The sequence below is a fragment of the Clinocottus analis genome, unplaced genomic scaffold (genome assembly GCF_023055335.1).
Source record: "Clinocottus analis isolate CAN_PGR_092001 unplaced genomic scaffold, fCliAna1.0.p SCAF_7, whole genome shotgun sequence".
NCBI classification, from domain to species: Eukaryota; Metazoa; Chordata; class Actinopteri; order Perciformes; family Cottidae; genus Clinocottus; species Clinocottus analis.
In genome coordinates this window covers 8332823-8349872 of record NW_027176229.1, presented here as the reverse complement: position 1 = coordinate 8349872, position 17050 = coordinate 8332823, and the positions used below count along the sequence as shown (strand labels likewise).

At 42.2% G+C, this 17050-nt stretch overlaps 1 protein-coding gene across 2 annotated transcripts in view; it reads left to right on the top strand.

Moving 5' to 3' along the window:
- Positions 1-17050, top strand: part of sema4c (sema domain, immunoglobulin domain (Ig), transmembrane domain (TM) and short cytoplasmic domain, (semaphorin) 4C) — an 84300-nt gene that overhangs the window by 28806 nt on the left and 38444 nt on the right. For both annotated transcript variants that reach the window (XM_068566274.1, XM_068566273.1), the window contains one exon: positions 14528-14736. In XM_068566274.1, the coding sequence (XP_068422375.1) occupies positions 14613-14736 (124 nt within the window). In that variant the 5' untranslated portion in view covers positions 14528-14612. The remainder of the gene's footprint in view (positions 1-14527; positions 14737-17050) is intronic.

Genomic DNA, 17050 nt, shown 5'->3' with positions numbered 1-17050 from the left:
CATTTTCATGCGAGGTTGAAATGTGTGCGTAAGTGTTGAGAAGAATCCGTGCTGCACGATGGAGGACAACAGAGGAGAACAACAGGCTGTAGACAAACTGTCAGCTGGCGCTTTCACCTGGCCTTCACCTTCTGCTGCTCCTTTTACTTCTAAACACAGGCCCTAGTGGGACGCTGATATCACCACGATGGTAATATCATACATCACCATGCTCCATGTATGTGAGAGAGACTGGTGTGCCATTCAGTGTGTGGCCATCTTCTGGACCATCAGTTGTCTGTTTGAGCAAGCAAGTACTATTGGACTCAAGTCATTATTTGTATCTCAACTTCCACAAACAGAATACAGAGAGGGATGCACATAAGCACACAACGACAACAACGGACAATTCATGCTCACACACATACTGCAAACACACAGAGGCTTGAAAAAAAACAGCCTTTGGCAATATTTCTCTGTTCCTCAGTCCTCATTTTGTCTTTAAGTGTTTGTGTGTGAGCGTGTGTGTGTGTGTGTGTGTGTGTGCGTGTGTGTGTGTGTGTGTCTCTTTCACACACTGTCACAATATCCCTCGTTCTCTCTAATAATTCTGGTAGTGTCTCTTTCTCTCTCTCGCTCTCTATCTCTGTGTGTTTATCTCTGTGAGGATATTGGTGGACGATCGTGAATAGTTTTTCCCTGACAGGGTGCTACCATGGTCATCCAAGAGCTTTGGGAGAAGAGAAGGGTGAGGAAGGACAAATAAAGGAGGACATTACAGTCAAAGGAGAGAGATGGAGAGAGCGATAGAGGGAGGAAGAGGGATGTGGAGGTTATGCACATCGAGGCTGGGTGACAGGTGTCAGGTATCACTGATAAATGTACTGCACACGTCATATAACAAGACATACAGCTGCAGCAAGAGACGGGCCTTTGTTCCTTATCTTGATTGTTTTTTTGTATATTGTATTATATTTTAGTGACAGACCTCCCTGTCTCCCTGCAGTTATGTTTTACATTAAAACACGTACTTGCAGTGCCTCAAAGGGCAGACAGTACTTCTTATCTTTCCTTGTAGGATTTAAATGTTCTCGAGGAAGTGTTTGTGTTAGTTTTAACCATCAACAACATCTGTCTACATTTATGTTTGTACCTGGTAAAATAAGTTGTTCAATACCATTGTTAATGAATACAATGTAGATAGGTTGGTACTATACTTCTAATAATTACTTATTATAAATGCACGTTTGAGAGCTTTGTTGTTTCTGCCATGTGAGATGCTCCACACTTCTTGCAATGTTTCACATTAAAAGTATTCCAGCAGCTCAAACGGTGAATGTGAAGCATGATATGCAGGAAATGTTGAGTTTCACCGATAGTGGCTTCACTATAAACCAAACGGTCAAAAACAGCAAAGTAGAAGGGACTGGAGTAATTCAACAGGGGACGAATAAGAACAGCATTTCCATGAAAAAAAATAATTAAAAAAACATTACATCGTCGTGATTGTTGTTGCTGTGTTAATGTGCCGTATGCTAAAAGGTTTTAGGCTTGCTAATCACATCAGTCACTATTTGAGTAACGGCTCCCCCTTTGAGATTTACAGTATATTAACTTTGTTGCAGTAAACACGCGAGAGGCCTCTGCTACCAATTGTAAGCATATTGACACGGCCCAAGTGTCCTCACGCTCACAGGTTCCCCTCCGTCAGGTTTGATGAGGTGGACAAGCGTGCGCCTGCCGCGTCTCGCATTCCTCCATCCTCCCTCCCCGCAGCAGCAGCCCTTGTCTCTCGATCGATCCCGGCTTATCTTCCCGTAAACCTGGACCTCTTTTCTCTCCTGCGCGCCTCCCCGCCTCCTATATACCCTCCTCCCCTTCCTCCTCATTGCTTATCGATCAGACCGAGTGTTCAACAAAGTAGAGAGCAGGCCGTGGTTAATGTAGAGCCGGGCCAGAGGAGCGCTGTTTGCAGTCTCTGTATCGTCTTTCTCTTCTAATGCTCCCAATCAGGCTCTAATAGACCCTGGGTTAGTGCAACGGGGACCACCGCTCTCTTCTCACTCCTCTCACCGTTCACTGCACCACTCTTCTCTTCAACAAATATCTGTCTACACTGTACTGTATGTCTGCCAGGTGCATTTTCAGCTGATGAGTGTTGATTTCCCTAACTGTATAGCTGTCGTTGGCAGTTTTCTTTTTGTTTCATACATTTATTCATCCAAAGAAGGATTTCCTTCTGCTGAGTATGCACACGCTTCTTTAGCAATGTCCTGCTTTGCATTTTTTCTACAGTAAATGCACATTCCTTCCTGGGAGCTGCCCAGTAGAACCACAGTCTGCTAATTTTGGCCACTGGGAACTGCCCAGCACCAGAAGCACAGCTCTTTCATTGTGTCCGGTGTTCTCGCAGTCACTGAGCACATTGAATCTAGCTCGGTTAAGTGCTTTGCTCAAGGGCACCTACTTTATTAGTAGCTGTTGAGTCAGGTAAAAGTGTCTCTTGCTATTTTCCTTTGCAGCTTTTGCTCGCCTTCTAGGGATTTGAATGGCTTATGAATGAAAAGTGAAATAGCAAAGTAAAAGAATAAAAGTGCAAGTGTATAATCGCTGTGGGAGTTGAGGGGGGGAGGGATGAGTAGTCACCAAATGCCTCCAAAAGCTAAAAGCTAATGTTCTCCCCTCAATATTCAGTGTTAAACCAACTGCAAAACACACTGGATGCTCACTGAACGGCTCCCGCTTCATGTTGGTTCCTCGTGTCGACCAGCAGCAGTGAACACTGTGCTTGTGGCTCGTGAGCACGTCCCAAAGTTGTTGGCTATTCTGTATGCTCCACAGCGTGTACAGTTGATCACTATGGCAGGTGTGCTACAACATCCCTGCTGTACATGGTAACTATAAACCACTGTGTTCCACTGCTCACATCTGGTCGCTTATGTTTCAGTGTAACAGGCGGGTGGATGGCCTCAGTTTCATTTACTCACTTGGCTTTGGAAAGTTGGTTTGTCTCAACAGTTCTGCTGTGAGCCATTAGTGCTTCACTTAAATGCAATGAAGGCTGTTCATTAACAACCTTAGTGGTGTGGCACTCTGCAGCTCAGTGTGCCGGATAACTAACAGGGTGACCTGTAGGCAACACAAAAAAGACAAAAAACAAGCTGTAAAACAAAGATAAGTGCATACAAAAACAGTTGTATGTCCCTAAATAAGAAACTTTGCTATGGAAGCCTCATCTAGCCAAGTCTTTTTCTCTATCGGCTGTCATTCTATGTATCTCTCTGTCTGGGTAACGCTCCCTGCTGGCGTGCTACTGAGGTGTGTGGGTGGTTTCTATAGGAGTCCAGCTAGGTGTAACCTTTCTGCCCCGTGGCACCTCACTGGGCTCCAGGGCTGTGAGCTCAGCGTGAACCCCTGAACTCTTCTCGAAAGAAAAGCACAAAGAAGTGACCTGAAGAGAGGGGATGAGGACATAGAGAGTGGGAGGAAAAGAGAAAGAGTGCTACCGCACGGACAATAAGACTCCTTAGGAGCATAGTAGGCGGTCTCCCCAAGCCAGAATACACTTGTTTCAGAGACTGGCAGTCAGAGAGTGAAACCAGAGCGAGCGGGAGATAGTGTGTGCGTGGGAGTGTGTGTGTCACAATGTTTTGCATTCACACCCCCAGCGGTTGTTTTTCAGAAATGAGACAGTACGTCTGGTGCCCACAGGCGTCAATATGACCATTTCTATTATTCAGAGCTGATTACAGCGCTAAATTGTGCAGCAGTGAATGCTTTTTAATGAGCTTTGAAAGACAACAGAAAAAGTTTGTCAGGTTTTTTGTTTGTCTGAACGTGGCCGGCGGGGGAAAAGGGCATATTTGCTGGAGTGATTTGATTAGTGCGTTGGTGTGCGAGGAGCAGGTGGCAACAGATGTGAGTGGTGAGACTGAAGATGTGTAGCCAATGTGTGGGTGTGTGCATATGATATGATATATTACTGTATATAGTCCATCTATCTGTGCAGCAATTATATTCAGTATTTCAATATGCAGCAAAAAACGAGTTAATCTGTGTGTGTGCGTGTGTGTGTGTGTGTGTGTGTGTGTTGCCTAGAGCAAGGCTGATCGACTACATGGTGATCATTGAGTAGCACACACAAACACACACACACACTTATATATGTTTACTGATGAAAGGTCCTAGCGCTATCCCAGCATCCTCCAAGCGGGCGGGTTTCACCATTTCTCACTGCCCTCATATGCGCACATCAGACACAACATACGGTGCGCTGACAGCACAAGGTCGACCAGATAGAAAAAGGGAGAGGGAGGCCTTGATAGAGACACTGAGAGAGAGAAAAACACAGACTGTGTGTCTGCTCAGACGTAACCTGGTTAATGTGGCTTCTCTGAGGTAATCTTATTTTATACATCTCAAGTAAACGAAAAACATGGTTTCCACAATCAGGTTAAAGGATTACGAGTAATCTGGTTAATGTAGCTAGATGGTAAATGTATTACTAATGTGTGGGCGATGTTATAAAATATAAAATATGATATCATTCCCCTTAAAATCAATCAATATATGGTCTTTTGAAAATAACAAAACACCACTCCCAATGGCTTTACATATTCATCATTTAACTTTCCAAAGACTTCTCGAAATGCACACAAATCACTCCTCCTATTTGCTTCAATTCGATCCACCACACAGCACTTTTAAAGCCAGTTTGCCGGTCGCTCCCGTTATTTCCTTCCCAAAGGGGTGAAGAACATCAGGATCAAATGCAGCGAGTTGAGTTTTCACATCATTATTATTGCTCTAATACCTTTAGGCCAAATTCATCAAGGCCACGTTGCTTCCTAAATGACCATTTGATGGGTGGGCCAGCAAACGCCACAAAGAACATCAAGGGTCTGTTTTAATCTAATATTCTCTGGTCCAGTTATTCACAACAGAGCCTTTGAATTTGAGTTCGTACCCAGTGCCAAAAACGTTATCTTCACACCGGAGTCTCCTCTGCTTCATGTGTGCAGAGCCTGAACGGGGGCAATGTCTTAAGGTATTGGAGCTATAATCCTCACTCGTCCCTGACTCTGGCTGCTTAACGTAGAGATAGGGTTTATTGCAATGGGAAGATCTTTATATAGCAGCGGCGCTAATCATTGAGCAGCGGCACTGCGGCGCTCTATGCAGGAGATTCACTGGAGCTATAGAAGTGCAGCTGACAGGCACATCGTAGAGACACTTTAATCGTTCGCGATGTAAGATTTTCATATTGCACACCCCTAACTGTCTACATTTTTTTTGGCAATTTTTCTGTTTTTCCGTCTTTGTTTCCCAGGTTCAGGAGGATAACATCACCTGACGAGAATTTATCAAGATATTTGTGTCAAGATAACATGATGATATTAAATATATTATATTGATATTAATATATATATATATATATATATATATATATATATATATATATATATATATATATATATATATATATATATATATATATATTCTTACTGATTAGCAGCAGAGAAGGATACAGAGTGGAATTAGCTGATGTGGTGCTTGGCTGGGATTAAAACCATGAGCCTCTTGAGAACAGAGTTGAAAACCAATGATAAGAAGCATTTGGGAACAAAAACTCTCAACTCAAACTTGTGGATTTCTTTAGATTTATTTATTTTTTTTCACCTTGAGGTAGAAAATGATGGCTGCAAAGGAAGTTAATAAATCCAGCCAGATACCTCTCAAATATTGAGGAGTTAGCTATCTGGTTAGCCCCCCAAAAAAGTGTTATTACGTACCACAGCGTCCCGACTGCTTTGGGTCCAGTGTGACAGGGGTCTGCCACAATGGAGGGTCACCTTCTCGGTGGTGCGAATGATATGCATACTGGATGTTGATGGTATTTGCACACCAAGCAGATGTAAGGCAGCATTAGCATTATTTTGAATAATGTTCACCTGATGAATGTAAGTCTAATATTTACACTTGTTTTTTGCTCTATCTTGGTCTCCACCACCTCCTGAGAGCTGTATCTGTCTCTTACGGTGCTCAATGCTCCACTGTGTTCACCAGCTAGTGGCCACCTTTGTCTGCCTGCTGGTTTGTGCTGGTTAGCTGGTGTAGAGTAAGATCTTTTCATAGCTTTTTCATTGTAAACAGCTGCCTGCTGTGACTGGCAAAGAGGTTAATGAGAGAGCGCTGACACTGAAACAAAACATTAAAGTTACGACCGTAAGGAACAAAGAATGACCTGAAAGACTACACTAAAGCTGAAGGACACTGCAGAGTCTGTGATAATATTCTGTGAATTCATCTGGGAAAATAGGCCCTTTTCAAATTTCATGTAGCCGTTTGGGCCATAAAGTTAAATATTCATTGGTGCAGCTTGAATATCTAATTAAAAGTTTTCCAAAGTTTTCAAAAAATGTTTGTGTTATCATGTTATTCTGACCATTAATAAATACAAACTACATCAGGCTCAATAACTCTACTCACGGATTCTGCATCAAAAATGGTCATATCAGTAATATTTTGGCTATCAACTATAATTTAATTTCTGTACTGAAAGTTCAATACCTAAAATTAAATTTCTCCACGCAATGTCCACTCCCCAAATGATTGGATTACGGTCTGACTCCATCAGGCGTGCGTTCACCGCCACAGACCAAAGGCACAGATGGTCCTGCCGTCGGATTAGCTGGACATCAGTCTCTCTGGTTTCATCTCGACTGCACCTCCTCTTCTATCACTTCCTCGGGTCTGAGCAGGTGTTTGGCCCGCAGTTAGAGTCCAAACCAGATCCATTTCATCTGTAATCAGCTGGAGCCCCTGGCACTGATGGAAGAGATCAGAGCGCCGATCAAAGAATTATAAGCCGACCACGCCTGACCAGCCAACCGTGCCATGACACGGACAAGGCGAGGTGGGGGGGAGGAGGGGTGGGTGGATGTGGGCGAGCGAGCCAGAGCTACAGTCAGGATGAAAGGAGAGAAGATGGAGATTTGAAGGGCTGCAGAATCTCCCAGGGGAGGGACATGAAAGAGCGAGGTTCTTGGGGGAGTCGACAGCGAGAGAAGCAAAGATGTTGCACTTCACACTCTCATGGGAGGGCTTCTTTTTCTCTTTTTTTTTGTGTGACATTTCCATCAAGTGGAAATGGGTTGTTTAAAGTCAAACGCAGTGCTTCGTTCCACTTCAGTTTGAGGTAATTAGGATAGGAGGTGAATTTAAATCACCATGTGAAAGGAAAAGTCAATGACATTAACGTCATGCAGTTGAATTGCGAGGTGCCCCGCTGCTGGTTAGCAAATCATTAATTGTGCTCAAATATGGGAAACCATGTGCTCAGGTGCATGACATTCGATGGGTGGCTCACATAATAATGATAGCCGTTTTAAGGGGGTATTCCAAACCCTTTTTTTAAAAGATGTTCACATTGTGTTGGATGTTTCAGAAGGAAGCTGCTGCTTGCTTGGTCACGTACTCTTTCAAATCCGCTCTCACACACACTCACACAATGCAGCATGCAGCTGATCAAGCAGTCTTTCATCTGTGACGGCACATCACCCTCTCACACAGCCATAAACACACAGCTCTTCAAATGAGTTGGTCAACAGAATGACGTGACACCCATTTCTTCGCACCTATATTCTCAGATATGTGAGTTAATACATCACTTACATACAGGCTCACTTATGCTTGCTATTGCTTCAACCCGTGTCTTCAAACACACTCCACCTGCTTTAAATTTCCACCTGTGTCTTTGTACAAAGACTCTCAGATGCTGAGTACGGAGTGGGTGTGTGTTTCACTGTCAATGAAGTGTCCCTGTCTGCTCCATTAACTCTACACTCTGAAAAAAAAGCTCTGTGATCTTCATCTTTCTTGTCACTATATGGGGAAACGCTCCTTAGCGTAATGTGAAACTTTTTTACAGCCCTGTTGCACACATGGCTCTGCAAGACTGTGTGAATAAGTAGGAAGGGATATCATACAAAAAGTTGAAGACCTTGTTGACTCCTCCACTTCATATCCCACTAGTCATACATTTATCAGGGAACGCTGTAACATAATTCTTTCTCAACGGCTTCATAGCCATTTTGCTCTGGACTTGAACCTGGAGCCTTGAAATCACCACATTGATATATTGCATAACTAGAAGCATTGTGTATCTTACATTCATATTTCAGGCGTTATTTAGCTAGAGCTGCAGAGCGACCTGAAGCATATGAGCTCAGTTTCAAATCCTCAAAACAGTTTTTGAGGGCTGATCTCTGATCAAAACGTTTCAGCTGGATACAATTATATAAATTTGTGACATTATTATATAATACATCTGCTTCCAAGGCTGTCTGGTGGGTTCACAGACTCTCAGGTAACATTTTGAACCAACAGAATATTAGCTGAACTCAGGTTACAAAATTAGCATTTGGCATTGACTCTTTCTGTGTGAACAGATATCATGTTTTTGCACAACTAATCTCGAGTGCTCTCCAAAAGAAGTAAAGTTCAAAAAGCTGAACCCCATTTTTATTCGGAAGGGACATCTTCTGCATGTTTGATTCCTCCCTTGTCAAAGGTTGTAAAAACACCAGCCCGCTATACAAGTTATATTTGTCTATTGTTTAGCCACAAAGGTCTTTAAAATCAAGTCAAAAACACCTGTTCAGCCCTGCTAACTCTGCTCACATCTGCATGCTAACATCTGCATGCTAACATCTGCATGCTAACATTTGCATGCCAGCATCCTCACTGACCATCTGATTCTAAGAGGTCGAGTTTAGCAGGTTCACCTTGTCAACATGCTAACATGTGCTAATTCGCACTAAACCACAACTGCAGTTGACATTGATTGGAATGTCATTAGTTTTTCAGATATTGGATCGTAAATGAAGAGAAAACTTTGACATGACGTGATGATGGCGATAGATTAAAAGTCAGGGGATTGCCAAAATAGTTTTGTAAAATTAATTAAATATTAAACAGATGTGTTGGCTTCATTGTTGTAGAGCTGTCATACCTCAGCACACACTACAGCTTCAGCCTGCAAAAAAAAACCCTCATTAATGTTATTTGATTTTTAAAATCAATGAATAATTGTGGTTAAAGATCGTGATCTCAATGTTGACCAGAATTTTAACATTTCCTTGTGAGAATGACATAATTTGTTCATGACAATCTATTCTATACTTGATGAGACGTAATTACTGCTATTCATTTTACACTATTCTCCATTTTAAAAACTAAATAATAGTTAAAACTGAGTTTCATTTTCCCAGTATGCTCTTTGCAATATTTCAGAGGCTTACATCTCTATACAGAGAGGGTTTTTTTTTAACTATTCAACTGAATGAATATTAAAAAACGGCTATTGGCAGCTTCAGAAATTCATACAAGTCCAACCATTCATGCACCAGTGCTGCTCCAACATCCCACTATAATGATTTCATGGTGAGGGCAGCGCGGCATAAAAGTCCTGGAGCCGCTTTCATCCCGCCGTCCACAAGGTGTGAAATCGTTTGATCCAGTTTGTTCTGTTTAGGTGAAACAACTTTGGTGTGTGTGAGAGTTTGTATTTGTGTGTTTTATAATGCTCCCCGAGCAATAAAAGGTGGAGGGAAAGGGGAGGGCGGGGTTGCAGGAAGGAAGGAAGGAAGAGAGCTGCCGGTAGCTGCTGTGTTTGTTTTGCAAGGAAGCGAGAGAGGAGATGATGGGTGGGATCAGTCCTTTAGTCATTCGTCCGTCCGTATGAGTGAGTGGTTAAGTGTGTGTGTGTGTGTGTGTGTGTGTGTGTGTGTGTGTGTGTGTGTGTGTGTGTGTGTGTGTGTCGGGGCAGTTACGGGTTAATGGACATTATGTCTGTTCCAGTGTGACAGTCGGAGTGGATACGCCCTGGAGGTCAAAGGTTTAGGTTAAAAGTCAAACAATGCCTAGAAGGACTAGCAATCAGCTGGGACTGCACCAGAGGTCACACTGTGTGTGTGTGTGTGTGTGTGTGTGTGTGTGTGTGTGTGTGTGTGTGTGTGTGTGTGTGTGTGTGTGTGTGTGTGTGTGTGTGTGTGTGTGTGTGTGTGCGTGTGTGTGAAAAATATGTAAGGAAGTGGAGAAAAAGGCTGCCAGGAAAGGAGTGGTGGGGAGCATAAAGGGCAGAAATAGGACAACAGAAAACAGACGATGATGAAAAAAGGATGTAGGCTTTGACTATGCTCTTGTATTCTTTTCTCTCTTCCGACATCCGCTCGCTTCGAAGAAACCGACCCTGGTTAGCTTCTCCCTACAGGGACTCATCGTACCTCTCACACCCACACATGTCCGCTACACAATGACACAAATCCACAAGCACAGCCAGAACACACACAGGAGCTCAATCAGAACATGTGGCCTATTTCTCTGTGCGGTTTAATGAGCTCTCCATTGTGGAGTGCTGACTGATATTATTAGGCTGCCTTGTCTCAGCTCATTAGCTAAACCAGGCTCAACAACAACACCAGCAGCTAAAAGATGATTTGATGCCACCTGCAGAGATGTGTGACGCCACAGGACCTAAAGGAGAGAGAGAGAGAGCAAGTGAGGCTGAATTCTGCTTCCTACGACACAACCAGGAATCATAAGTCAGTTTCATAGAAAGAAAAAGAAGAATCCGTCCCGTCTTCCCTTGCCGTTTGTAAAATTCCCCGCAGGTGTGGCTTGCAGATTCATTGTGCAATTTTAGCGGCACATCGGTGACAAGTGAAGAGAAGTAGTGAATAGAAAACTATTCGGCAATCACCTGTTCTCAGTTGACTGTTATTGCTCTATGCAGAATGGCACCGTGTGGACTTCCTCTGCTACATGCGATTATAGTAGCTAAATGAATCACACTCAACTGAAGAATATGCCTTTTTTTGTTTTTTAATGGTTTGAACAGTTTTTCTAAAGCACAACTTTGAAATGCATGGCTTTTACTTGAAACTAAGTACTTTATTATTTCAATGCATTATTGCTACTTTTACTTTAAAGTAAATGATATTACATAATCTGTACACTTCTTCCATCATTGCTTATGGACCACACTGGTCGTAGGTATGAGTTGGTTTTTGTTAAATACAACAGACTCACTTCAGTTGACATTTATTATGCAAAATCTGTTGTTTTACGCCAATGGCTTTGAGCTGTTCTTTATTCATTATCTAAACATTAGCTATTTCTCCAGCCCAATAATGTTGTTTTTCTGTTGTCAGACCCACACATTAAAGCTAGGGGGACAAATACATTTCACATTCTCTTTCGTTTTTATATTTGTTGAAATAAGATTCCAACTGCCATCAAAAAAATGAAATACATTTAAAAAAGTTCATTTTCCAAAAATAAGGAAAACAAATCTGGCAATTTATTTAGAGGTGATCCTTGCTGTACTGAACTATACATGTATCCATCTATCTGATGCTGAAACCTGCACCGAAGGTATCTATGAAGGCTTCAACTGGCTTTACACTTCAAGTGAGCAAGCAGAGGTGACCTTTCTCTCAAGCCTCTTTTTACGGTTTTGGTCAAAGAGAGTTTCCCCAGCATTTGAAAAGGGAACATTTTAATTTGTCCTAGCCTATCAATGATCTTTCACAAGGTTTCTATTAACCATTGTTTCTTGGATTTGAACACCAGCATTTAGTTTAAGGCTTTGGCAATACTCATGGTGATGGTTATGCAGAGAAGAGGAAAAAGAGGGACCAAGAATTAAAGAAAAGCAGGAGAGGCGGCACACAGAGGAAGAGGAAATGACACCGATGTCTACATGGGAGATTTTAAGTGTTTTCTCTGTCTATGCTCTTCTTCGTCTTCCTCTTCTTCTTCCTCTGGAGTGTTTACACGCTGTCTCTTCACTTAATCCGGCCTACAGGATGCCCACTTCACTTGGTTACTTCTCAGATAAAGAATGTATGTTGAGGGATAAAAAAAACAAAAACTAAAAAAAACTGTAAGCTCCCTTTACTGGGTTTTTATTTTTTATTTCTCCGTTACTCTTCCCTCCAATTCCATCATTCTTTCAACCCGTCATCCCTTTCTCCATTCCTCACTCCCTCCCTTCCCACCTTTCAATCTCAATCTCAATCTCAGCTCACTCGAGCGTTGGCCGGCAAGGCCTCCAGCATCGATCCAATAAAGCTGCTCGTCGGCATTGCAAGGCTTCAAGTGCTTTCACCCTAAGCAAGCATTTAAGCACGCTCTTTTAACAGCACTGTGATCTGATCTGAGGGTAGAGGGAGGCTGGGAGGTGGTTTTTTTTCTTCTTTCAGCGTCTTCATATTCTCCTATCAAAAGGGTAATCAATAACAGTCACATTGGTTGGACTTGGGCACACAATCACACACACACACACACACACACACACACACACACACACACACACACACACACACACACACACACACACACACACACACACACATCTTCAAAATCTCAATTACCTCTCCTGCCAATCCACTAAATAGGCCAAGTGTTTGGTTTTTCTTTTTCTTTTTTTTTTGCCAGCACTGGAATTTAGTATTCACTTGTGGGAATAAGTGAGGGAGACGTCAGAGACATGAAATGTGCTACAAGTACAGAGGTATTTTTTGTTTTTGTGCCGGGTTAAAGTAAATACAGTTTGACATTTTGTGCCTGTTTAAAAGTCAATGGATTCCCATCTCCAATGAGCGCGCATCTTTAAATGTGCCATTGTATTGTGTGTGTGTGTGTTTAAGTGTGTGGACTTGTTTTTCAATTATTATGAGGCAATAGCATGCAAACATTAGGCGCGATCCATCATGCTCCATTTCTGCAGTGGTTGGGTAAAGTTCAGTAATTGGTTCGGTGTTATGGTCAGAATAATTAGACTTGGTTTGGATTGTGGTCAGTGAGTTGGAGATGCGGTGGTTTTACGATAGGTCAACCTTACATTTTAATTAAACCCACACAACTGTAAATAAAACATAAAATAATCATTTAAATGATCGAGCTATGCGAATAATTTTAGTTGCAGGTGCTGCGTCTTTAACATATACACATCTGATATGTATACTGTCGTTTGAATATAATAGAAACAAATCAATTAGGATACTTGCAGCATTAAAAAATTACAATTAAATGTAAAACTGTCATTATTGTTATAACAGTGTCCAATGCAGGTACAAGCAGATTGGAACTACTTTCTACCAAGAAAATAAATTCATTTGAAAACTGTTGACGTAATGTTTTGTTGATTATGCCTCAAACAAAGTGCTTATCACATAATGAAACCATGAAGCCCGATTTCCAATGGCTCAGTCGTACGACGCTGCTTCAGAGGATTTTTGGAACCTATTCAAAAACAGACAAATATCAAGTATTAAAACAATTCAGCAGGACTAGACATCACTAAAGAAGAAGATTCTTTTCATTTCAGCTTTAGATTGTTTATAAATGGAGCTTACGCGAGTAGTTATTAAAGAACAGTTATAGACATTTCTTTCTGAGTCTCTTACTTGTCATCATTGATCAAGGGTGTTTGTCAGCACAGGTGGCTGCAGGATATCTACTGATGGCACCAGTCCAACGCAATTAAAAGCTATGTTTCAAATACTGCTAATGAAAACTAATGAATCTATCTAACGCTGTTCATGGTTAATTTTACAATAGTTTGACAAGTGACATGTTTCATCTTGAATTAACACATTCATGCCACTAATTGATGTCCCAGAGGCCTTATGAAATAATTATATGACATACAATAAAGGTTTAAGGGCTGCCAGGTCCTCTCAAGCGTATGTAAAAAAAAAAAAAAAAAGAACCTAAGAGTGTGTTATTTTATGCGTGTAAGTACTATTTTAATGTGAAATCCCTCTGTTCACCCTGTGCATCAGTCTCACCTGCAACACCGTAACAAGTCCATCATCCGGTGTGTTAGAGGACTGTAATGCCACTCGGTAGAAGCACTCTTGACATGTTCATTAGGTATAAACCAATTCATTTACAACACGGTGCTATTGGATTGTCCTTGCCTCGACATTCATTTCCCAACACGTTGGCGTTTGATGCATTGCCAGCGCCAATTAACTTTGATAACTCAGCCCCAGTTTAATATACTGCTGCTGAATTGGCTTGACAAGAGCGCAGTGATAAGCTATTTCGGAGCTTTTTGAGTGGCGATAGCTGGATTATCGCTCAGAGTGAGGGAGGGCCAAAGAAAACTTTCCTGCATAACCCCCGGGCCAAAAGTCATTAAAATGTTTTGTTTGTTTTTGTTGGCAGACACACACACACACACACACTCACACACCTAAATGCACTGATTACACTTATGTCCTTATTGGCTTTAATGATTTGCATTATTCTGGATTTTGATGGCCACAGGAAATTTGATAGTACATGTTTTCAAAGGGAACACATTTATCTTTCAGTGCAGCTTGAATGTGTGAACTGTATTCTGTGTGGCTTTTTTGAAAAACGTGCAAGTTGTAAATACTGTTCTGACAAAATAGTTTCTGATAAACAACCAAGCCAATAAAGGAAGTGAATTGCTGCATCCTGCTGATGTGTTGGTTTTTCTTTCTCCCGGCAGGCTGCCAGGAGCTTGGCTGCTCTCTCGAGTCCCTCGAATCAACTGATTTATCCAGCGATCTATCACACAACGCCAGTTCCAAGGAATGGCAGCTGATATGGGAGCTATGGGCGGGACAAAGGTCTTGTTCCTGGTGGTTCTGGTTGGATGGGAGAAGACGCTGGGTCTCAACTGGAACCCAATCCCACGCAAGACTGTCCGATACCAGGGTGAGTGAGCAGTGCATTACAAGCTGATGGAGGAGTCAGACCTCAGGGGGCCATTGAAACGTTTAGGTGAAAGGCAGACTTGAAGAATACATTAAGCTAGCAGCTCCTTAATGCCTTGATGTGTTCCTGCGTTTACGATGTATTTATTCATATGCTAAATATTTGTCCCAAAAATGTTTTAGCGTTGTTTTTTTTCCTATCATATAAAACCTCACACACACACACACACACATCTTAGAATATTGCTTTGCTACTTACAAGCTAAACATCCAATGTGGTTTCTATGACAGGCAAAGTTTTAAAATAATGAAATCATTTTGTTAACACATTTGGCACATATTTCAGAGATTAAACAATTAACGCAGTGAAGGGAAGCTTGTGATTCCAGCAGCTTGGTTAATTAGTGACTACACAGGGCTGGATGGTGCACTGTTGTACGAACACCAGCCAACCGGGAAGACGGTCTCGCTTGTCGGACTCTCAGCTTTCTGTTCTCTCTTCACCGATGGGGCCATTGCTGGGCTTACTAACTCTCTGTTACAAGGTTGTAGGCTTGTTTGCTCACAGGACACTAAGTTCACATGGTGTATTTAATGTACTGTATGTGCCACTGACTTCTGTCTCCTTTCAGTCTGATAAACTGTCTCAAGCTATTCCTCCTTTTTTTAGGGCAATTTGTAGTCAGACGGAAGGGATGTAAATAAAAGGACTCGGTAAAACACAGAAACATAGCTTTCCTCTCCGGCTCTCTCAAAGTTCAGCGCTATCAAGACGTATAGCTATTGGTGAACATCCCCATGTCAAAGCTCACCAAAGTCTGACACAAAACATGAATGCATATTTACTTTCTTTGCCTCGACTAAATCCACTGAAGCCAGACCTTAAGACGGATTTACTGACAGCTGTTGGAGGAATCCTCTCAGTTGGAGCTGGAACGATTTATCTGGTCAGACATCCGATACAAAACCAGTAATTGCAAAAATGTATTCCATTACAACTACCAGGGAGGATTTTCCGTTTAATCAGAGGTGGATGCTTTCAGATTTTGCGAAGAGGACGACATTGACCCCCATAAAACAATACTGAGTCTAATCCTAGCGCTCAACTGCATTTGCACTCTTTATCTCGGCCCTCCTCTGCAGCCAGGCCCGACTGTCTTCTCTGAACAATACCAATTGTTGCAAGCTGAGAAAGTCTCATCTTTTTTTTTAATCCCTCAAAGGGGAAGTACTGCATTCTATCGCCTGGGGATTATGGAAATGTTCTAAAGAGAGAGAAAAAATATAGGGGGGGAAAAGCTACATTTTCTCACCTCCGTGTACCTATTCCACCTTTCATCCCATGACTATCTCTTTTTCCCTTCTCTTCCTCCTTTTTCTGTTTGCGTTTTATCCCTCCCCTCCCCCCTTTTTGCTTTGTATGCTGCGGCTCATCGTATGAACTCGTAATGCTCTTATGGCGTTTTCACAAAGAGCTCAGATTTCAGCCGCTCTTGAGGAGAATGGTGCTTGGTAGCGGTGGGGTGTGGAGATATTTCAAATGCAGCTTTCTCATGCTGCTATCACGCACCCCCTCCTTTTTTTCCACACAGACATCCTCCTTCCTCTTATCCCGGCATACAGTCATCGCTGGTGTTGTGTTGGGATGTGAGGACACAGAATGAGGGGGGAAACAATCAATAGGATGTCAATACATTCTGGGGAAAGGCTCCAGTGAGACAGAGCAAAGCCAACGCTGGCAGAGCGGCCCTGCTGCACTTTGGCCAGAACACACTTGTGGCAAAGACACGCTAGACGGGGCAAATGGGGACAGCTGCACACACGTATGTGGAAGGAGAAGAAATATGCATTACCAAAAAGTATCTAATATTCAGAATTTTTCTGGTGGCAAAATGGGGAATAAATCTGACTGTAGAGACAAGATAGCTTTCCTTCACTGCTAGAGCAGCTTCACCTTCACCGTTTTCTTTTATTTTGTCATTAATGTCTTCGAAACAAGAGTCTTGTCATGAAACACTTCTATCGTACTTGATTCGAGTAAGACACTTGAGTGCTGAATGATTCTTGACACAAATTGATTTGCATTGGAAACGAGTGGGATTATCTTACCCGTTGACAGATTTCTCCACTTGGTTAAAGAAAAATGAGATTTTCAGGCTCAATACTGGGTAAAATGACTTATATGGATGGGTTCTTGCCACGGTGCTGAGGAGGAGATAGGGGAGAGACGAAATGGAAAAACAAAGCTGAAGAAAGAGGGAGGGAAGGAAGGATTGGAGAAATGAGAAGAGAGAGGGGATATCATGGAAGGAAGA